Below are 24,540 nucleotides of genomic sequence, written 5' to 3'. Positions count from 1 at the left end.
AGGTGCGAGCGTTTTAAATAGCTGAAGCTAAAAAAACATCAAGCCTCTGCGCAAGATTAGTCGCATGAAGTCCGAATATCAGCATTAGCAGCATTTGAAGTTCACACACGTATCGACTGGACGTGGAACTGACGTCGAATGCGTCCCCGGGTCTAATCAAATGTGGATTCCACTCTTCGACAGAATCGCAACACACGAGGGCGCCTCGGTGCGGCGATGTTACGCTATAGCGATATCAGCTTATCAGCTCCTAATATCAGAAGAGCTGAATCGATCCGCAGGTCGCGATGTTCGATTTTACACACCTTAGCGCAGTATTTGACCGCGAGTAGAGCCATCCGGGGTGTTTTAACTGGTGAAAACAACTATGAAGTTCAAATTTCGACCGTGTTCTGCAGTTTCAACGGGACTGCTGATCCTGTTAGGATGTGCTCTAGGACAAGCCAGTGTCTACGAAGGATGTCAGCAGGAAGTCAACGTTAAGGTTTGTTCGAGGCGGCATGAGTCATGCAATGGGTGATTTGATTGTGAATCATTTTTCTACAGAATTTCCTGTCGGAAATTTGTGATAACAGTTCTCCGTTGATGAGCCTCACGGTGAAGTCATTCGATGTGGATCACACAGACCGCAGTTTGGAACATGTCTGCAAGGAAGGCGCCCATGGACTGTTGCTCTGGTTGAAATCGGCGAACTTCGGAGGGCTACCAGAGTTGGACACAAGTCTGAAGTACATTGGTAGAGCCACTTTCGATGAGGACTTCAGTGGATATTGCACGTATAACGCATCGACGCAGGTTTGCTCCAATGATGCAGGTGAAGTGGTACGTTTCAAGGGCAATGTGGAGTTGTGAATAATCTACTAACCGTATTTCTTACACCTTATCCTGGATATTACAGACAGGATCGCTTATGGTCCTCGGTGAGAAGTATCCGGAGAGGTACGAACTCCGCGATATGGTGTTCAAGAAATGGACCAACTCAACTCGACTGGGTTCGCCAATTCTGGCCTACGCCACCCTGAAGAATCGTGACACGACGTACAAGTACATCGATCAAGATATCTCTTATCTGTCGGACACACGGATGGAGTTCCTCCTGCCGGCAACGGTCATATCTGGCCTCCCCCTGTCCGTGTTCCGAGGCAAAGTGGAAACGTACAAAACCATATCCGGAGAGACGCACTACGGTAGAAGCTTCAAGGTGAGTGGAAATAATCTTTGCCGACGACGGCCAAGATAACGGAGCTGCAGTGCTAGATTAGGGGTCTTCTTTGTTGAACCGTTTTCTGAAGTTGCGCTGCCATCCCGTCGTCATTGATTGGAATTTAACGATAGATAGCAGCAGAAGACACGGCTACTGCAAATTAGTAGGTTGACGTGCCCGAGCCTGATAACGGGTATCTACTGCAGGCGAACCGATTTCACAATGTGTCAATATAGGTACGCCATTTGTCAGATGTTTGAAAAATAACCGGTTTCTTATTTATATGGCCCATCGAGATAACTTGGCCTTTTGGGTCGAACCGAATCGATTGTAGTGATTGTTGAACTTCAACGTGGGAAAAATGCAACTGATAGATAGTTGTCTCTTCACATCTTGATAATGAAGGGATCGTCAAGATAAGGAGATATCAAGATATAGACTATGGAGTTATTGAAGGTGATTGAAGGGACCATGGGGAGTCATCAAAACCATCCAGGGCCAAACCAACCTAGAGGAGATATGGGAGGTCAACAGTAAAGCGGAAATCACATTTTTGGTATTTTTCCAATAATATACTTGCAGTGTAAAACGTATCTAAAGGTAGCTTAGTGAGCGACAACATGTGATTTTCAACAATTGATTAGATTGAGGACTTTCTTGAAAAAAAAAAATTACCTTGGGTTTTTAGACCTTGAGTGAGAATCGGACGCCGAATGTTACGCGATGGCCTAATTTGGTGATATTTTGTGAGTTTCTTTTCATCTGTATTAAATGCGCAAATGTTATCTGCATCTTGCCAGAATGTCTATCGACAGTAAGCCACAGGTTACTTATCCTTCTGAACATTTCACAATACCTATGAGCGGTCGTAGAGATCTCTGCACCTTTCTTAAGTAGGTGTTCGATTCTCGCGTTTAGTATCATACAGGCGTATGTGTAGTGATCGATTTCTCTTAATCAAATTTTCTTTATGGAGTACTACCGTCAAACGGGGCTTCCTTTGACAATATTTCCACATTCTTCAACTTTGAGGATTTGTAACTCTTAGAATTATGGATAGATATTGATGATTCTTACATATATTTAAGTTGTACATGTATGTAAAAAATGTGCAAAATATGAGGCAAATCCAACAAGAAATAACAAAAGTGCTGGAATAGTGAAAAAAGTGTGTCCTTCAAGACAAAAAAGGGGCTACCTTGGACATTTTCAGAAATTTTCACAATTTGGTAATAGAATGATTTTTCCTTATGAATTTCAAACTGATTAAATTAATTATCATCCATTGTGATGTAATGGAACGTTTTTTCATTGAAAAACATAATTTGGAAAATTGCAAAGCTCAGCAATTACACATATATAACCATTAATTTCAGTGAAACATGCTATTCGGACTTTCCAGTTTGCAGTATGAAACTTAAACTTTCAACTTCCCTTTATATGGAACTATCAGTTACGAATGCTTGATTTTTAAATTGACCTAAACGAACAATGTATCTACTAGATACTACGATGATTATTGAGTAATGTACAAAAACTGTCTTTTCTATTCTTCTTCATATAACACGAACGGTATGTAGAGGGATCACATGAATACCTGTAACTAAAAGTAATTTTCATTAAAAACGCAATCTATGAAGTAAAGTTGTGCAAGATCGTGAAGAAGTGAAAAATTGCTTTTGTAATATGCTTTTAGCTTCTTAGCAGTTAAGAACTGGCTTAAGAGTTGTTTATTTTAGAAACTAATGGATGCAATTGTTTTGTACTGCAAATTCGTATAAAATATGACGGAAAATATTTTTTAGAGATTATGTTGTGAACTTTACATTATTACGTATTGAAATATATGTGTTTTATGTCTATTCACTTTTCCAAATATTTATTTTATTTTTTTATGTTGTAAAATATACAACATAGAATATTATAACTAAATGGAAGTCGTAAAAATAAGGCCTTTGATCAATGATTTTAATAAAACCAACAATTTTTAGCAAAACAATTTCACATTTTTTTATGAAACATGACAATTTGATAGTTGTGTGATGCTCCCAATAACTTTCCACGACTTGGGAAGAAATCAAACAATGTTTACATAGCCAATGTTTTATAGCTTGTGAATATGTATTCGGACTTTTTTGAAATGTATTCTTGTTTATCCTGTTATTGTTGATGTTTTTTTCAAAAATAGTTCATGCCTAGTGGTAGAGCATACATTGGTTAATAAAAGTGCTGAAGACACAAAATTGCTCAGATTAATATTTATGCTGCAAATAAATTCAAAAAGTGAGTGTCCAAAGTAGCCCCCGGCATTAAAAGTAGCCCCGTCCGACGGTACTCAATATTCAATCGAATTTTGAAGCATTTTACGATGCACGATGACAAACAAAAAGTTATTTCTACTGAACCAAAATAACAATTGCCTTGCCTAGTGAGAAAATCGTCAAAGAGAAATCGATCACTGCAGTTACGGTCTTAGGATACTGGACGCGAAGATTAATCCTTCTTTACCATTCCCCAGCTTTTGCAAGTTTTTGTTACGACGAACTCTCATGAAGGAATTGTTTAGAAAAGCGAAATTCTGTATCCTGAGATATTTTACGTGTTTTATGGCCTAACAGGGATTCACAGATACTACACGCGAAATATGAAACAAAGTTTTTTTTTACTGCAAGATAACTCCAGCTTGCCAACAACTATCAAGACAGGTTTGATGAAAATCGTTATTTTTCTTTTGCTGTGTACCTTTGATCTTTATGGACAAACATAAAAAATAATAACCCCCCTTGAAAAATTCGAAAATTTTGAAGGGGAAAATTTGTTTTTTTTTTATTTTCTTGACCTCACTTAAGTATATTTTCTTTTATTTAAAAAACATGTGAAAGGACGATCCTGAAAATGAATCAAAAAGAGCAAAAGTTGAAGATAAAAAATTCAAAATACCTATTAACTTTTTTCATTTTTATTGTTATTCTTTCCTCGTACCTTCCAAGTGGTATCAGACATAAAAGAAAAGTAATAATTTATCAGCCTTGTTGTAAAAAGTAAAAAGATGAATACTGTTTCAATACTTTATATTTAATCAGAATAAAAAATGCTCTCGTAGGATTACTTTTCAATAAGCCCGAATTGATTTTCATTCTATTTTTGTCACCTTTGATGAAATGCAAAAAATATATTGTGTATTTCTTTCACTACTGGACTGCGAAGTGCGTCCTCATAAGTGCGAAAGTGTGAATAAAAGTGCGGGATTGCGTTCAATCCTGTTGGTGTCTTCAGAGCATTTATTCTTTGATTTACGAAGACACCTACCCGATTTGCTGCAATTGCGCACTTTTATTAGCGTTTCCGCGATAGACCAGTGGTGAAAGAAATGCGCAACATTTTGATCAATTTACGCGCTTTTATCATGGTTGCCCATTGTTTAAGATATCGACTCACAATGAGCCATTTTACAAAGCTGGTCACCTGGGAGAACTCAATCATCGTCATCAGTTTTCGTGATGATGATGGTTGATGACTGTTCGCATTCCTAGCGTAGCTTTTCATCAAGGCGAAAAGATAAATGGAGAATTTTTTTTTAATATTTCTGATCACAAAAGTGCCTTTTTATGTGCATAGCTGTTATAATAACTAGGTGTAATGTTGCAGTAACGAACATTTTTGGATCTCTTTTTTGCCATTCTCTCCGTGTTCCCGTTTGGTAAAATAAGGCGTTGTTAAAAATCACGCTGGATTTAATCCCGATCAGCTGTTCTGAAACGGCTCGTAAAATGGCTTATGGCAATGATCAAAATCAATAGCTGGAGATCCCCCAATGCCGGACATGCACGTCGAAAAATACAGAAATCAAGGTCTAATCAAGATTGTGTATTGGAAGAAAAACTAGGGTAACGGTCGTATTTTGGACCCCCTAAGGAAGTGATTTTAGATTTTTGTCCCAATTAATTAATTGCACAACGTAACCAAGTCAAAAAAACAAGCTATAATGTAGAGAAAAACTTCCTCTATGAGACAAAAATGCCCATACGGTTATGTAGAGTCCAGAAAACGTCAAAAATAATTGAATTGTGAAGCACTGATTTTCATTATTTTGGACACACCAATACATTTTGGACCCTCAAAGTATATATTTTGGACCCCCGGCATTTTTTATCGTTTAGCGACAAAATCCACGACACTGGTTGCATAATATGCTTGCCCATAGTCTAATCAATCGATTGACAATAGACAACCGAAGAAATTCTTCGCCTTTGGTTCAGAAATTTGAAAAAAGTTTTTGTTTACATTTGAAAAATTTCTGACGGCTTCAATTTCTGTGTGTAATGTGTTGTAACGGTTGCATGGATGAACCGAGTAAATTAAATTAATTTCAGATAAAATAAACACATTTTCTATGTACAAACGGTTGATGCAAGTGCGGAATAGTCCTATCTTTCCAAATGGCATGCGAATTGAGTTGGTCTTTCGATTTAAACAGGGAAATTTGCAGGAAAACGGCCCAGGGGGTCCAAAATATATAGGGGTCCAAAATATATTGGTTACCCTATCTCAAAAACTTATTCAAAAAACAGCCGTAAGTTAGAAGAGTAAACAAACTTAGTTTATTGATCCATGACGAAATTCTACACGTTCCACGTCTACTAGATTTTTGCTTATATAATGAATAATTTTCGGAATTTTAAAACGATACTCAACTTTCGCAATCTAACCCCTACTTTCACCGCTCTGTTATATGGAAAGACAAAGTGAGTTGACCACAAATCAAAACAAAACACTACTTTTGTCAATCTTACACTGGTTTACGAACGTCGTAAGTAATTAAACGAAACGCTGTATCATTTTGTCATCAAGTTTTTGTGAGAAAATGATTGGAAATCAGATTTTTTTGGACGCGTGCTGTTTGCATCTGAAGTTTTGAGGTTATCTGCCTTGCCTTGCCTTGATGGCTACAGCGTAGCGTCACGCCATTGCCGGGCGTATTGTAGAGCTCCATCTTCGTCGGTCTTGGGCAAAACTTCTCCAGTTGCCCCGAACGTTTAGGGTCGCCAGGTCCTCTTCCACTGCGTACAGCCAGCGTATTCGTGGTCTTCCCCGAAGCCGCCGACCTCTACCTGGTTCCCTGCTGAATATTATTTTCGCAATTCTTTCTTCCGACATTCGCACTAAGTGACCAGCCCACTGAAGTCTGCCGTATTTTATACGCTTGATAATATTCGCATCTTTGTACACTTGATACAACTCGTGATTCATGCGTCTGCACCACACACCATTTTCGAGTTTCCCACTGAGTATTGTCCGCAGCACTTTACGCTCGAAAACACCTAGAGCTTTCCGGTCTGACTCTTTCAACGTCCACGCTTCGTGCCCATAGAGAGCCACCGGAAGAATCAATGTTTTATACAGGGCGAATTTTGTTTCCGTTTGCAAGCTGCGGGATCTAAGCTGGTTACGTAGTCCGTAAAAGGCCCTATTCGCAGCCGTCTTTTCACTTCGCGGGAAACGTCGTTGTCACATGTCACAAGTGTTCCAAGGTAAACAAATTCTTCAACAACTTTAAACACATCCCCATCAAACACTACCTCAGCACCTACACCACCATGCCTGACTCTATCTCTACCTGCAAACATGTACTTCGTTTTGGTAGAATTAATGGTCAGGCCTATCCTCGCAGTCTCCCTCTTCAGAGGCACGAAGGCCTTTTCCACTGACCTGCGATCGATTCCAATTAGATCTATATCGTCCGCAAAGCCAAGGAGCATGTGCGACCTTGTGATAATAGTGCCATTTCTCTGCACGCCAGACCTCCTAATAGCACCCTCGAGTGCAATGTTGAACAGTAAATTCGAAAGCGCGTCTCCCTGCTTCAATACGTCTAAGGTCACGAACGAGGTTGACACCTCGTCTGCGATCCGAACACTTGATTTCGAACCATCCAGCGTAGCACATATCAGCCTAATTAGTTTCGCCGGAAAACCATTTGCCAAAGCTCATTTCTTTTCACTGAGTCGTACGCCGCCTTGAAATCAATAAACAGATGGTGAGTCTGCAAGTTATACTCCCGGTATTCATCTAGGATCATTCGCAAGCTAAACATCTGGTCCGTTGTCGAACGGCCCTCACGAAAACCAGCTTGGTATTCACCGACGAAGGACTCTTCGAGCGGTCTCAGTCTGTTAAACAGGATGCGCGACAGAATTTTGTACGCCGAATTCAGCAGGGTAATTCCACTGTAATTGGCACACTCCAGTCTGTGCCCATTCTTGTAGATAGGGCGGAAGAGGCCATCCAAAAAGTTTTGAGGTTACACGTGATAAAAAATTGTCATATGTATCAAAAATTGTTTGTTTGTTTGTACGACGTTTTAAAAAGTAAAGATGTTCGAAAGATCGCGAAAAATTGACGATTCGCATTAAATTAAACTCAATTAATAACGATTTTGAATACGAAACACACATTTCAATCATGCAAACATGAACGAATATAATCATATTTTTTAAAATGTGACTATAATTTGCACTAAAGTTGAAGTTAATGTAAACAAACTACAAGTTTGGTCTAGTACCTCCTATTCTCCAGTTTCCGACAGTTTATCATTAGCACAAGTATTTCAAAATACATTTAATTTTCATGAATTTTGTCAATAATAGTATCAAAAAAGCCTATATACAGAAGGTTTTGAGAATATTACAATATTATTTTGAAATTGTAATAAACTGCTATTCCTGAAGAAAAAGCATTACATGATGAACGAATTCTGCGAACTCATCAAAATGCAATGCACAATGGTCCGAATTGACATTTTAGCAGGATAAAAATGTTTTCTTTGTTCTCGTCGATTTGAGACGCATGATGTCTTCAGAGAAGATATACTAAAATCTATCACCGCTCAGCGAATACTTAACGGATTTAAATTATTTTTTGTCAGCTTATTCAAACACATATTTGGTTTCTAATAGTGGCCAACGGGTCTCGAGAATGTTCCTTTGGTCGGAGTTATTGCGGCGGATCACTGGGTCAGGTCGGGTGAAAAGGGTACTGAGCTTCTTTGCCCTTGTAGGTAGGCATTTTTCAAATCACAGATAATTTTCAGAATCGGCCATAATGTGGCCACTATATCATAGAATTTTAAGAAAAATGCATCAGCATAAACCTTTTGAGAAACGATTGAATTTGATAACTAGGGTTTGGCATGTCTCTAAAAATATCCCATGTTTACCGGACTTGACCCAGTGACCCACCGGAATAAATCCAGCCACAGGAATATTTCCGAGTTCCTCTGGTCACTTTTAGAAACAAGATATGTGCAGCAGTATACTGACAAAAAAATATTTGAATCAGTTAAGGTGAAAGTTCATTGAGCACGTAAACATAATGTTGCCACCCTCTCGAGCCACCTAACAAGGCGGAGCACAATGTTAAGTGCGTCGGCCAAAAATAAATCATCATGTTCCATGTATATCTCCACCGACAGAATTATGTAGGCAGTATTACTTGCACATGTTTCATACAAAGGTATTATGGATCCGACAGAAAAAAGGACAAACATTTTTTTTTAAATATATGTTTTCTCAATCTCCAAGCGTCGCGACTAATATTTGAATAGTGCGCTGTGTTCATAAACATCGTAAGAATGCAGCACCACACATGTCATTATGACAGTTATGTCGGGAACGAGTCACACGTCGCGTGTCCCACACGCGCGTTCCGATTTTGTGGGCGCGCGACAATATTATTGTCGATATGAATTCATCAACAAGCTTCATAAAAGCTCAAAATTACAACTTATTTCATTTGGTAGTGAAAACATGTTTTTTGACCAAAATTATAAGCATTTTTCACAGTTTCACAGTTTTCTCCTCTCTTCTCTCGCTTCTCACGGACGCAGAAAGTTGCCATCAGTATGCATTTGAATTCTACAGTCAATTGTACTGTATAATATCTAATATTCATTTTTGCTGTTTAATTGCGCCGTATGGAGCCGGATCCTATTCCTGGCACTTTTGATTCACTTCGGCAATGGGGTTTTTTGAAAGCTATGAAGCTCATATTTGGCCACAATGTGCGTCGTACTGAAGTGCTTCTGAGTGCAAAGTTTCAGACGATTCGGTTGATAAAAAACCCCCATGCCAAAGTGAATCATGGAAGTGCCCAAGTAGCTCTGCACCGTACATTGTTTCTCTCACGCATAAAAATGTTTTGCAACACTTGTGACATTATGTACACCTTTTGAGTGTTTTGAAATTGTTGATTACGAGGTTGAATCAAGCGTATGAATATCCAAACAATTTTAATTCCAAACATAAAAACTGACATCACTTCCAATCAACGAGAGCGCCTCCCATTCATAAACAATGTTGGCCTAGTGAATTCGCGTTCCGGTTTTGTTTTTCGAGCACAAATCTATGAATTTAAGTGATTGATTGCTCCGAGGAGCACGGCGCGGGGGAAGTTTAAGTGTTTCAACTATCGCATCAGTTTTTTGAATAGATACGGTGAGTAGAAAAACCATTAAAAGTGAGTTTTAGAACGGGCACCGAAAGGCCAACAAACAACACACGGTGCGCGAAGAAGAAGTGGTTCGGTAGTGAGTGATATTTCACAACACAAATCGCAGCAATAACTACGTGTTTGCATTCAAAAACTGGTAATATGTGAAAAACACATTATGGAATGCTTTCAGTTAAGAAACCACCCCTCTACAATAAGGTTAGTAACTTCAAATAATCATTTTTTGTGATCGCTCTCCAAAGCACTGTGAGAAGCGTGGGAGGAGGGAGCAGAAAGTGAAGGGGGAAGTAAGGTGCCATATTAGAGGCCATTTTGGTACTCATGGAGATATGTCCTTAAGTATTCGCTGAGTGATGAGGGCCTATACTGCCCATAATCGCATAACAGTGCGATGTCGACTTTTGACCGATTTGCGTTTTTTGCATAAATCAACTCAACATCGTCAGAAGATCGATAAAAACTGCTAAAAAAGTAGCCTTTGTTCCTAACTTGTACAAAAACAAACCCCACTTGTGTTGTCCCATCTTGAAAATATTCGCATAACAGTCACATCAAAGTCCGTATAGTGGTCGGGCTCAGAATGGGTACCACTTCTAGTACTACACACTGAGAAACACGGGTAGTCACAGAATTACTAAAGTTTATGCATTAATGATTATTTTCTTTCTATTTCCTCTCTTTCACTCTGCAGGGAATTTTATTCCTATTTGTCAATTCACCTGGGTTGAAGCACTGCTAAGCTTCAACCCAGGCGGAATGACATTTAGTGTAGAAATTCACAGCAGAATGAAAGAGAGGTAGATAGAAAATAGTAATTGATGCATAAACTTTAGTAATTCTGTGACTATTATTATTTCTCAGTGCATACTACTAGGTACTACTAGTTATTCACTGATGTGTAACGAAGTAAAGGGAAATCAATTATACAGTGAAACCTCCATGAGTCGATGTTCTATGTCTTATTTTTGCGTTTTTCGATAACTGGTTAAATTGACTTAAGGAGTACTTGCTTGCAAGTGTGCAAAATAAAAACTTTTCAACGCGAAAGCAAGATTTCCATATAAAACCAGCAGCAATTATCGTCTTCTTCATCTGCTTATTGGGAAAATGCAGAAAGACTTTGGCTCGGCACATCCCACGAGCCACTGTATTTTAGATCTGCGGTCAAGGCTTACAGAAGTTGCCTGAAAAAATTGTTTCGTCATTCTGGATCTCCCATATAACAGATTAGCTAGATTCGTCCTGAATCAGGTTGTTCTGGAACATCTCGAATCATTTCCATCGGATTCCATTTCCGCATTATCCAAAAGATGATCATCTGTGTCTCTCATTACTGTAAGCGCATTCCACATCATGACGTGTGTTTTGAGAAAGCATTCAATCCGATGTTTTTTTTATCTGGCGATTCATCCATGGACATACAGTATACTATCCGTAACTCGCTATTCCGCATCTCGATATCGAGTTATAGAACGTGTAGTAAATGTGGGTTTTCATGGATACCTCGATGCCCCTTTAACCAAAGTTATCCTAATTTTGTGTTCTTTAACACGATATTTTCCTAACTCGATAGTCGCCTCAACATCGAGTTACGGAGAGTTGACTGTACTATTATAACTATTTTTTACGGCCAAAGAACATAAATAGTAAATGAAACAACCAATCCATTAATAACAATGAGTGCTTTAGTAGCTGTCGAACGAGCCGATGAACATGATGGAACTGGTATGCAAATACATTGGTATATTATATTGTATATAATCGCATAACAGTCTCGCTACGCTTTTTCTGCATTTCAAGGCAAATATTCAACTTGAATTCAAAAGAAATTTGTTAGGTTTGTTCGTGTACTCAACAAACAGTGATATGTAGATATTTATCACATTTCAATCGTCTTTTTCTCTGTTTGTTGTTTTCCAACATGGGACTGTTGTGCAAAGAGGGGCAGTATATGGGTTAATAAAAGAATTTTTCAAGTAGTAGTAATATAATTTTACTGTTATTATATCAATAATTTTCAAAACCTGCAAACTTTTTGGTAATCTTGGCTTTTTTAATGTTAGATTATTCCACCGCTTATACAGTTATATACTCCAGGACACTATTATATGTATTCGGCTAGTATTTTACTATAAAACTTAATGTTTCATAGTAATGAATATAAGGTGAGCTACATATGAATCGTATCATCATTTCTATATTTTTTGTTTTACATTTCTCCAAAAAAAGGTGTTTGGGAAAGTAGTAGATCTAGTTAAAACCTAAAACTTTGCCGAGGGCAGCATAAGTTTGAAATCTTGTGAGTTACATGCGAATTTCGAGTTTTCAAATTACATTTTCTCAATTTCCAAAAATGACGTTTGCACAGTTTTGACAGCAAAAGTTGTCTAATGTATGTCCTTTTGAATGCCGTAAGATCAAAAGTGTCTTCGACAAAGTTGTACAGAATAACATTTTCTAAAAGTTTGCAGAAGACCGCAGCCACAAGTTTCATCAAACAAAAAAGTTTAAGTCAAAATTCATACTTAAATCAAGGGCCACTCTTTATATTTTTTTCTTAGAAGATGCAAAACTCAATTACGAATAACTTCACTGAAGACATTGAACGTCTAAAATCGACGAGAACAGAGAAAACACTTTTGCAACATTTACAAGAACAATTTGAATTTTTCTTAGCTTGCAAGATGTCCATCGAAAACCTCTTTCATATATGATGAAAAATAGCACATTTTACGATGTTGTTCTGAATGTTTATTCTTCTTAGTTTTATTGCATGTTTGATACCATGATCGACGCAATCCATGAAAAATGGAAGTATTCTGAGACACTGGTTGAACAATTACAAAGATATCATATAACAAATCAACTTGTCCGAAACTGGGGGACAGGAGATGCTTAATCAATAGAAATTACACTATCGATTTAGTCCACATTTAGTTCAATTATGGTACAAAATACATTCATACTATCTAATAAGGATAATGTTCGATCATGCTTACGTGATCCAAAGTATTTTTTTTTTTTCATATTCAAAAAAATTATTACTAAATAGGCTAAATGTTAAGCCGACACGTAATTGTTTTTAAGATTTTCAAACTTATACTTTTTTAAAAAGGTATGCATATTTCAAGAATGTGTTATTCTAGGCAAACATTAGTCCATAATAACTTTCTTTTCTACTAATACACCATTTTGATTGGACCATGATTTCTCAAATTTTCGACTTTGGGTGCTGTCCGGTACTGGGGGATCTCCCCCTATTGCAAAAGTATGCAAAAACAAATTTTATTTGGTGAAGTCAAATATTTGCACACTTTGAAAAGCGTTAAAATTAAAAATCTACGCTTGATTGGTTCAAAAATCAAATGTGTGAAAATCAGATTTTTATCTGCACTAGTCTAGATATTGCAGTATGGTAAAGTCGTGCCCATACTTTCTGCGACACTCTATATTATAAGTAAGAGATCTCTGAATTGAATGCTGATGCAGTCGCTACCAGGACTGAGTATCTAAAAAGTAGTAAATTTGGAGACCTCATGTATGAAGAAGGAAAATTCTAAGTATAGTTCCATGATTTTATCCGGGAATTTATTTCTTACATTTGACTGAAGTTTCTTTTAGGTATTCATCCAATGGATTTTTTCACGGAATATTCCAAAAACTCCTGTAAGATTTCTGTTTCTCCTGTTTTTTTTCTTCGAAGATTTCTTCGTAAACTTTTGAGAGAAATCCCCAATGATTTTCCTAGAAATTTTTCGAGAAATGTACAGCTAAACTTTACCGTTAATTCTTCTTGGGATTGGTTCATAAACTCATTCAGTGTATCTTCAATGGTTTTCTTCAGAATTTTCTAAAAGGTCCTTTTAAAATTTGTACATAAATTCTTCTAGAGAATTATCAATACTTTTTCTTTCAGATTTTTTTGGAAAAATTCAAAAAAAAAATCGAGAATTATTTCTGCAGGAAATCGAAATGTAGTTTCTGATAAAACTTTTGAAGAAATGTCAAGGGTTTCTTAAGAAAATTGTTGATCCCTGAGAAAGCCTGGAGATATTATCCAGATAAATTGCTAATACAATTATTGGAAAAACTACTAAAAGGAACATAGAGAAATCCCTGGAAAATCTCAGGCGTAATCGCAGGAGAAATGAGAGCAGGAATTTTCTAAATAACCTAAATTTACATACTTTTAACTGCTTTTACTTGCTTTTAAAGAATCCATGGAGAATTTATCTGAGGGATTACTCGACATGTTTGGGAGATGTTACAGAAGTAATTCTAGGATGAACTACTGAAAGTCTGGATAAATTCCTAGAGAAGTCTTTGGATTAACTTCTTGAAAAAATCTTGATGAATTTATGTATACATCCTGGAAATATTCCTGGGAAGTCCCTAATAGATATCAAATAATCTCTGAAGACTTTTAATATTTTCATTAAGCATATCGTGAAAAATCGTTCAAGATTTTTTTGGAATGATGCTTATGAGAATTACCGGAGAAATCAATAGATGAGTTTCTGGAGGGATCCTTGGATGAATCTCAGAAAGTATTTTTAAGAAATATCTGGAGAAATCACCGGAATAATTCCTGCAGTTGTTTCTCGATGATTTTCTGAAGAAAATTTAGAGGATACGCACAATAATCTGTATAGAAATTTCTTAAGCCTCAAGGATTTACAACAGGATCCACTGCAAGGATTTTTACATGCATATTTGTAGAAATTTTATCCAAATTACTGAAAAGAGAATGAACAGTAAGTTCTTTTAAATTTTCTCCAAAATTAGAAGCCTAAATGTTTAGGAAATGCTTTTGAGAATGTTTGAAAGTATTAGTTGGATATCTAATGAGGATGTGCTGGAGCTCATGGATGAATTTCGTTTTAATGTTTTGCAAAGAGATACCATATAAGAAACCTATGGAATCCAGAAAACCATCCATGCATTCACTCTGAGATTGGGATTAGTTTATAGATATCTAGAGGGAATCTATTCTATCTTTAGATTCCTTCCAGATATTTATAGTAACGTTGGAGTGCTTTAAGATTTCCTGAGAAACTCACTTGAACATCCCTTGTAAAACCATCGGAAGAGTTTCTGGGAGAATTGATAGAATGTATCCCTTTAGAGATGAAAATTTCCCCAGATACTATCTTTAAATTCCCTCGAGATATTTATAAGTTAATTCTTCCACCATTTTCTATAGTTGTTCCTCTTGGACATCTTGCAGATTTGTAAAGGAGTTCTTTCAAGAAAATCTACGAAGATTTATTCCTGAGTGTATGAAAAAATCGATAGAGGATTTTGCAAGAAACCCAAAAAAAAAAAAAATTACGCAAAATTTTGGAGCTATTGAAGCTGTAATTTTCATACGAATTTCTTCTACAATTCATTCACAATTACTCTCTGGTATTGCTTTGAAAATTCTGTAAAAATTTCTTCGGAGTTTCTGTTTGATGTTTTTTTAAGAAATTCCTTCTAAAAACTCTGTCGAATACTATCCGAAGATTTGATTGATTTTTTTTTTCAATAATCCTAATCATATATCTAGGAAATTTTCTAAGACTTCCTCAAGTTTCTAGGAATTCTTTCATCAGGGGTTGCTTTAGAATTTACGCAAGTTCCATCCAAAGTTATATTCAATAATTTGTTAAGATTTCCCTGACAGAATGCCTGGAGAAATTATTTGAAGATTTCCTCGAGAAATTTCCTAAAGGAATCATAGAAGGAATCTCTGGAGTAACTCCTTAAGATATCCTTACGCAAATTCTTGGTTGAAATCTTAAAGACATCCTGAACGACAATGCTGTAGGAAATCCTAAAAATGCCTGAGGGTTTCCTTGGATAAACTACTGGTTGGAGTATTGATGATGTTCTAAACGGGAACCAATGGAAATCGATGGAATAGTTACAGGATAAATTCATGAAAGACTAAGAAGAAAGTTTTCTTGAAAAAAATCTGACAGAATGATTGGAGCGATTCCTGATGATTGAGGTTATTTCTGTGATCTGTACGGAAAAAATCCATGTTGAATTCTTGAAGGTATCTAAAACGGAATTCTGGGAGGATTTCTTTAGGATGTTTGTGTGGGAAGCATTAGCGATGGGCGATTTTGAATCGATATTCTTCTTCTTCTTTCTGGCGTTACGTCCCAACTCTGAACATAGTCTGCTTTCTCAGCTTAGTGTTCTTATGAGCACTTCCACAGTTGTTAACTGAGCGCTTTCTTTGCCAATTGACCATTTTTGCATGTGTATATCGAGTGGCAGGTACGAAGATACTCTATGCCCTGGGAGTCGAGAAAATTTCCAACCCAAAAAGATCCTCGATCGTTGGGATTCGAACCCACGACCCTCAGCTTGGTCTTGTTGAATAGCTTGAATCGATGTTCCGAACACCGTTTTTTTCGTTCCAATTACTCGTTTTTTTTAATCGATGGATCACTCAAAATCGAGTGAATCGATTTTTTGCATTCGATTTTTGTGTCGGTTCAAATTAGTAAGAATATTTTAATGACTTGATGAACCAAGTTCAGAACTCGTCTTGAAGCGTTTATTATTTGATTTTCAAATCAAACGGTATTTAATTGATGGAATCTAGTAATTGAATTTGGTCTTATTTTGAGAGCTTGGTAATTTTTATATGAACTTGAAAATCGAACGATTTAAATGATTCGATGAACTCGGTGAATCGATTCGACATATCTAATATGTCGCTACGGCTGTTTGGGATAGCACCAGGAGTCGTTCTAGAAATTCCTGCAAGGATTATTACAGGTCTAGATAAAACTTTTACCAAACAATACTCAATAAATTCTAAAAATATAATCATAACTGGATTATTTTTCTCTGAAAATCTTCCCGGAAAAATTCTCCTACATTTCTTTTAAGAATATATCCAAGGATTCCACAGATTCCCAAAGGATTCTTTTCAATTACATATTCCTCAAAATTCCATCTAAAGTTTCTTTAGGGATTTCGCTAGAATTACTCAAGTCAGTCATTCAGTACATTCAGTAGGTATTACTCCCATAATTCTTCAAAAAACATCTTCAAAGATTCATCCAAGATTTCAACCGAAAATCATTCAAGGTTTCAAGGTGATTCAAGGTTTGGTTCCGAGTTTCTTCAGGTATTTCTCAAAGTACTTATAATCCTCCAGAAATTCGCCGATAGTTTTAAAAAATATTTCTCTAAGGATTGTTACTGCAGGTACACTTTCCAAATGCTCCCTTCATGGTTAAGGCCAAAAAATTCCTTAAGATTTTCAACGATTCCAACTGAAGGAGTCCTTAGAATTCCATTAGAAATCTCGAATTCCTGGAGATTTTCCTTGAGGAATCTGGGAAGAAATTTCTAAATAATCTGTGGAATAGTCACGTAATAGAATAAGCAAAAAAACAAGAAATCATTTTATTTCAATTAGGGACTTAAAAGACCTTCCATTGAAAATAGAGGCTTTTTAGAGACTTGCAAGGAAATAATGAGAAAGAATCTAAAAAAAATGTTTTTGAAAGTCTGGAAGGTTTGAACTTCCAGATATGTTATAAAGGGTACATAAAAAGATATCAACTATGACCATTGGATTATTGTCTCACCTGTTTATGTAATATGTATTATTGAACCCATTCTAGACGATAAACGCCGTCCGGTATATGAGTCCGGCCACTATCATCAACGTCACCGTGGTGGGCACCGAGGAGCGAGCCTACCGTGAATTCCGTGGAAAGCTGATCAGTGTCTACACCGACGAGGAAGGATTTGGATGGTCCCGATCCCTGACATCTGTCGAAGGGGCTGTAAGTATCTCGAACTTCGTAAAGACTAAGGAACCCCCAACTAATCTCATTTTATTTCAGTCGGTCGAGACTGCCCTAACGGAGACGCACGTTGAGTACGGTTTGGTGGCCAACCTGTACGAAGAATCTCAACTGCAACCGGGAGCGCCGACCCTGTCCCCGAGCATCCCCCACACGGACCACAAATACCCAGGACAATCGAATCTACCCAAGGCGGAAGGTATCCACATCCACATCAGCGAAACCGAACTGACCCAGGTATATCCGGGATTCCGTAACTTTGCCATCGGTGCCGGCATTCTGTTCTTCACCGTCCTGGGAGTGGCCCTGCTCGATATCCTGCGCCGAATCGTCAAAGACCGAAGAGCTAAGCGGTTGCACACCGGAAAGTACAGCAAGGTCAACGGAAGATAGGAACCGTCCGAGGGATTTCTTTTCCGTTCTACCCGAATAGACGACGTAGCGTCATGCTCCCTTCAATCGTTGTATCTAGTTCAATCTAATACGTATAATTAGCGAATATTATTGCCATTCTTGTTCATCCTAGTTACATCTCAATAAATAAATAGTCAAATAACCATCATCCTCGACGACAACAAAAACTTTTGAACTTCCTCAGTACAGGATTACCCAAGAACCAATCAACCTTGTTTGCTCAGCGGTTGAAACACCCCTTCTTTGACCCACGAAAGACCGGAAGAGGGCGGAGTGGTGACCTCGTTGGCTTTGCCCTGCTTCAGCGACTCCAGTACCGGACCATGGGTTTCCCTATCGAACCGATCGAACACGATGTAGTTGCGGTCCTGTACCGGAGCCGGATCGTACAGCCGACTCTGGCCGAGCCGTACGCATTCTTCCACTTTGCGGAGAAATTCCGGCCGGTTCTGGCCGTACAGCTCGTAGGCCACATTGTTGGCGCTCTGCTCGGCCAGGGACATGTACTCGTCGAAGCTGGCGAAAATGTACTGGATGAATTTGAGCAGCTGCCAGACGTGGTTTTCGCCCGATTTCCACTTCGGGAAGGCTTCGGCCAGCTCCAGCGTGCCGTTGTACGGATCGATCAGGGGGTGGAAGGTTTCGCTTTGGAACACGACGTTCTGTGAAATGGGGTTTGATTTGAGACACATAAGGATTCGTTAAGGGGGCACTACTTTTTATAAATTTTTTATCTTATTTGACTAGTAAGAATTAAAGACAATTTCTCTCCGTGTAAGTTCCTTCCACTATACATTCTTGTGGGTTTTCCAGAACTATCTGTAAACATGTTGAAATAGTCTTAATAATTCAGAAAACTTCTTGAAGAGTTTTGATATCCCTGAAACGCTTCTTGAAGCTCTCCTGTAAGACGTCTGGAAGCATCCCTAGATGGCTTCTGGAAGTAACCCTGGATTGTTTTTGAAAGCATCATTGGATGGCATCTAGAAATATCCCTGGTGTAGGGAATAAAAAGGTAACGCTATGCTATTAATATATGTGGTTTTCAAAGAAATCTACCAATCAATCATTCTTTATCTACTGCATCATGCAATAGAAAAGAAACCTCAATTTTAATTATGCTCACCACAAACGAATTCTGCAGTGGATCAGCCATGGATTCCGTTAAATTAAGCTAGAAGAGCCCAAGAGCTCTTCTTTATACAAAAATGTATAAGGAAGAATATAAAAATAATACAATTTTTATTCCTTATTATATCTATTCCCTCACCTGGATATCTCCTGGAAGCATATCCGGAATGCTTCTTGAAGGCTTCTGATGGCATCCCTGGATGGCTCCTCGAAGCATCCCTGGGTGGCTTCTGGCAGCATCCTTGGATGGCTGCCGGAAGCATCTTTGAATGGCTTCTAGAAGCATTATGGCTCCTGCAAAATCCCTGGATGGCTTCTGGGAGCATTTTTGTAGGGCTTCTGGAAGCATACCTGGATGGCTTGAGGAAGCATCCCTGAAAATCTTCTGGAAACATCCCTGAACGGCTTCTGGGAGCATTTCTGCAATGTTTCCGGGAGCATCCCTGACTGGCTTCTGGAAGCATCCCAGAATGGCTTTTGGAAGCATTCCTGGAAGGCTCCCGGACCCATCCCTGAAAATCTTCTTGAAGCGTCCTTGAGTGGCCACCAAAAAAATTTCCGTATGTTTTCTGCAAGCATTTCTGCTTGACTTCGTAAAGCATACCTGAATGTCTTCCGGAAGAATCCCTGAATGGCTCCCCGAAGAATTTCTGGAAGGCTTCTGTAGTAGCCCTGGAAGGCTTCTGTAAGCATTCCTGGAAAACGTCTGGAAAAATCCCTGGAAGGCTACTAAAAGGTAACTGAATGCATCCCTGGAAAACTTTTAGAAGAATTCTAATCCTAGGAAGATTTGTGGAAGCATCTAGGAAAAAGTCTGAAAGCATTCTGGGATGAATTTTAGAAGGATTTTGTAGAGGATTTTGGAAGCATCCGCGAAGAATTCTGTAAGTATTCGAATAGGATTCTGGAAGCATCCGGTAAGGGCTCTAGAATTAAGGCTGCATCCGGGAATCCAAGATTTTTGGAAGGATAAAGGAAAAAGTTTGAAAGCATCCTAGTAGGAATTTTAGAAGCACCCTGAAAATAATTTGAGAAGCATCCGAGAAGGGTTCGGGAAGCATCACTGGACAAGTCTAAAGCATCCTGAGAAGAATTTTGAAAGCACCCTGGGAAGGACTCCTTTGAGGATTCTTGGGAAGCATATCATGAGCAGGGCTGGTAGCAACAGAGTGACTTGAAAACAATAGCTTTAGAGACCTCGTGCTTGAAAAAGGAGACCAGAAATATCTAACATGAATCAAAAAGAGTACACACATGAATCAAAAACCAAAATAATACAAACAGGAATCAAAAGAGATTTTATGAAAAAAAAAAAAACAGCGAATTCAGCCCCACACTCATTTTTTTTTTTGTTCTAAATATATTTAAGGCATTATTCCAAAATGTCTTCAGGAATTCATTTATTGAATCCTTCTTAGCCTTAATGAATTCATTTATAATTTCGTTCAAGATACTCCCAAGAATTGGTTTCTTTAGGGGTATCATGTGTCTTACATATTCTGAATCTACGTTAAAAAATGAACAAGAACCTAAAATTTCACTATTTTCCGTGGTCTATTGGAACTATTTTTAAAACACGTTTGAAATTAGTATGGAAATCACTTTTGAATCACCCCTCGGCAAATTTTACTTCGGGGCGAGCTGCCATTATGTAAATTGAAATTTCATTGAGTCGACGGATTTAAATGTTTTTAAATCATTTATAGTATCAACATTAAGATCTTCTTCTTCTTCTTCTTGGCATTAACGTCCCCACTGGGACAGAGCCGGCTCCTCAGCGTAGTGTTCTAATGAGCACTTCCACAGTTATTAACTGAGAGCTTTCTTTGCCTATGTTGCCATTTTCGCATTCGCATATCGAGTGGCAGGTACGATGATACTTTATGCCCAGGGATGTCAAGAAAATGTCCATTACGAAAAGATCCTGGACCGACAGGGAATCGAACCCAGACACCTTCAGCATGGCTTTGCTTTGTAGCCGCGGACTCTAACAAATCGGCTAAGGAAGGCCCCATAAAAATGCTTGATAAATTTCTTTAATTATTCCTTTAAAATCGCTGGAAGAATTTCTGAACGAATTCCTAGAAGAGTTTGTGAGGAATCGCTAAAGGAATTTCTAGAGAAGTTCCTGAACGTATTCCAGTAGAAATTTCTGGAGAAACCACCAGAAGAATAACTAAAGCTTGTTCTCATGAATCTGAATCTGAATGCTTGGGGTATGATCACGTAAGAGTCTCAGAAGGTTTTTCTGCAGCCTCTAGAAAAGTCAGACCATTTTGGTTAACCTTTTGGTCGTCGCGCGAATTTCTGTAACGCGAGTGGTCGCGCGTTGTACTTTGTACAACACCCTTAGTTTTGCGAATATCCCAGGAGTCTGACCACTTAGAAAGATGACGTCTTCGGCAAAATTGTTTAGTAGCTCAAGGGCTATCATTATTTTAGCCAAGAAATTCGAGATTTTGCCACTAGGCGGCTCTAGTGAGCATGAAACTTGTGTTTCGCAGATCTTACAATCTTGATAGGATCCTGGCCACTTAGAAAGATGGCGTCTTCGGCAAAGTTGTCCAGTAATTCAAGGACTATCATTGTTTGAGCGAGTTGATCCAAAATTTTGCCACCAGGCAGCGCTAGGGAATATAAAACATTAGTTTCGCAAATATATCAGGAGCCTGATCACTTAGAAAGATGGCGTCTTCGGCAGAGTTGTTCAGTAGCTCAATTTCTTTCTTTGTTTAATCCTTATAGTTTGAGATTTGGTAAAATAATGATAGTCGCTGAGCTTTTGAACAACTTTGCCGAAAGTGCCTGTCTAAAACGTCAAGATCCTGCAGTATCCGTAAAACAAAAATTTCATGCTCACTAGCGCCGCCTGGTGGCAAAATATCCTATTTCATGGTTCAAATAATGATAGCCCTTGAGCTACTGAACTACTTTGTCGAAGACGACTATCTTTCTAAGTGGTCAGGCTCCTGAGATATCCGCAAACAAAAGTTTCATGCTCACTAGCGCCGTCTAGTGAGTCTTTAACTTACTAAACAACTTTGCCGAAGACGCCATCCTTCTAAATGGTCAGGCTCCTGAAATATCTGTAAAACAAGAGTAAAACTTCCATGCCCACTAGTGCCATCTAGCGGTCAAATTCCGAATAAAATAATGTACCATCAGATAGATAATTTTGAAACAGATATATTTTTTCACATGTTAAAAAATATATGCTCTGTTCAACTCGTTATCAGAACAAGATGCTTTAAGTTTTAAGTTTAAAAGAAAAAAATGCAATTTCCAGTGAAAAAAAAAATATTTGATAAAAAAACACATTTTTCATTTAAAAAAAATCGTCTTGGGTAGTTTTTGTTAAACAACTCAGTAAAAACCATTGTTTAGAAAATTGTATTGTATGAACAGTTTGAAAACAACTGAATTTGCTTCAAAAACATGTAAAAAGATTTAGAATCGGTTGAGTATTCATGGAGCTGTACTCAAACAAAGATGATTTTTTTTAGTAAAATAAGGAAAAATTTAAAGAAAACTATGTTTAACTAAGACTAGTTTCGATTTTAGACAAGTTTGATATTCTACAAAATTTTCAAAAAATTTAAAGGTTATAGAGCTGAAAGTTTCAAAATTGGTAAGAAAATAACGAAGGTCATTTTTTTTAACTTGAAAATTCGCCTTCAAGACGCTTACGCCACCACTAAATCTTAATATTTTAGCTCAAACTTTGTGGTTTCTCTTTAAATGTGATATGAATTCATAAGAGCACACGAATTTTTGGTTTTGAGAACTTTTGAAAAATAAGCCACACCCTACTGCACATGTCAATGGTTGCTACTCCGTGATTGATAGGAACTGGTAAGATTTGCATTTCGTTCCAAATGAATAAGAGATGGGACTTTTCGCTTACTCTCGAATTGCACATTTTAGCAGTTCTCATATTATTGCATATTAACCGCGCCGTCCAAGTCCTCACAGTTGGGAAGGAAGAGACTGTAAGTGTGTAATGATTGTTGCTTCTAGAGACCGAGAATACCTCTGCATTTTCAATATCACCACGGGAAGGGTATTTATAAGTGAGGGAGGACAAATATCTGGGAGTCACCTTCGATCGGTGTTGCTATTCATGAAAACGGAGGATAAATATGATTAACTTTGACATTTAGAATGCCATACTAGGAAAACTTTTTTTTTATAATGACGGTAAAAATAAATAAATTATATGAAACAGGAATAAGGAATTGTTATTTTGTGCCAAACATTTTGAAATGATTTATTCTTTTTTTTTTAACTAACATCAAAGCACACCGTAGGAATCATTTGTAAAAAATAAAACAAAACGACGAAATGAGTTCATGTATTTTACTAAAGATGCGATTGGCTAGGATAAAATTCAGTATTTTCTACGGAATATGTCTACTAAACTACTGCAGAAAATAACGAATGCTATCCCTTTGCAAGTTCATCAAGTGCTGATGATATTCTATTTTTAAAAAACTATGACGAAAAGGTAGAGGAATTAATGTTGCATTTGAAACTGGCCCACAGTAGACCGGATATACCCCTGCATCTACCCCAGATTATGCGGGAAAGTATAGGGGTGAGGTAATTTTATAATTTTATAACGATCTACCTCTTTAACTGATTCAAAATTTTTGAATGTTATTTATAAAAATCGACACTTTATCGTAAGTCAATGTAAATTTTGAAGTTAAAGTTTAAAATAATAAGAATTCGTTCTTGTAAAGCGTCATTACAATTTCCAAAGAACCCAAATCTTCCGCAAAGTGACCCTTAGTTGATTCATAACTGTGGAATGACCGTAGGTATCAACATCAAATCTCACACTTACCGGAACGGTGGCATCGTTCGGGAACTTGTCCGGCAGCGACACCGTGAAGCGGAAAACGCCATCCTTGTAGGGACCGCTGCGAACGAATATCACTCCGAACCAAACTGAAATCAAAGAATGTTTGAATTTGCAACTTTCAAATCACAGGGTCAAAAAGTAACTTACGAAAACTATTTTCAAACGAGGGAATCACGTACAATCCACCCAAATCTTCGTTTTGCAATCGTTTGCTGAAATCAAGGAAGTTAATAAGATTCGTTTAACAATTTAATAATTATTATTGAAAATTTGCCTTACTATTCGCTTAAAATTTTGTACTCCTGCAGGACGGTTCCAAGCAACTTGTCGTAAGAATCCAGCGTCATCTTAATTTAGCGTAATTACGAACAATTTCAAGATTTACACTAGTAATTTTGTAAATAATAATCTCACTACTAATTTTAATACATTTCTAGCTAAATTGCACAGCTATTTCACCAAAATTATTGCATTTTTGCAGCGCGAAACCAAAAACTTTTTCGCACTTCGAAGGTAAACAAAAACAAATTGATTTCGACAAGCGTCGAATGAACTTTTTGTCAAGAGTTCATTTCGATTACACCGCCCAAAGTCCCGTTCCC

The 24,540-nt window shown here is 37.6% G+C and overlaps 2 protein-coding genes across 2 annotated transcripts; one reads left to right on the top strand and one right to left on the bottom strand.

Moving 5' to 3' along the window:
* Positions 1 to 249: 249 nt before the first annotated feature.
* LOC5573751 lies at positions 250 to 18,110 on the top strand. Its single transcript, XM_001654729.2, has 5 exons — positions 250 to 484; positions 547 to 822; positions 899 to 1,201; positions 17,344 to 17,508; positions 17,569 to 18,110. The coding sequence occupies exons 1-5, from the start codon at positions 368 to 370 to the stop codon at positions 17,920 to 17,922; spliced, it is 1,215 nt and encodes a 404-aa protein (XP_001654779.2). The 5' UTR covers positions 250 to 367; the 3' UTR covers positions 17,923 to 18,110.
* Positions 17,991 to 24,478, bottom strand: LOC5573752 (protein crossbronx homolog). Its single transcript, XM_001654730.2, has 4 exons — positions 24,218 to 24,478; positions 24,086 to 24,150; positions 23,921 to 24,024; positions 17,991 to 18,605 (listed from the first exon to the last, which is right to left on the bottom strand). The coding sequence occupies exons 1-4, from the start codon at positions 24,283 to 24,285 to the stop codon at positions 18,150 to 18,152; spliced, it is 693 nt and encodes a 230-aa protein (XP_001654780.2). The 5' UTR covers positions 24,286 to 24,478; the 3' UTR covers positions 17,991 to 18,149.
* Positions 24,479 to 24,540: the final 62 nt, after the last annotated feature.

This window comes from Aedes aegypti, chromosome 3 (genome assembly GCF_002204515.2).
Source record: "Aedes aegypti strain LVP_AGWG chromosome 3, AaegL5.0 Primary Assembly, whole genome shotgun sequence".
NCBI classification, from domain to species: domain Eukaryota; kingdom Metazoa; phylum Arthropoda; class Insecta; order Diptera; family Culicidae; genus Aedes; species Aedes aegypti.
Note: the sequence above shows the minus strand (reverse complement) of the source record. Positions and strands in the feature narration are given on the sequence as shown.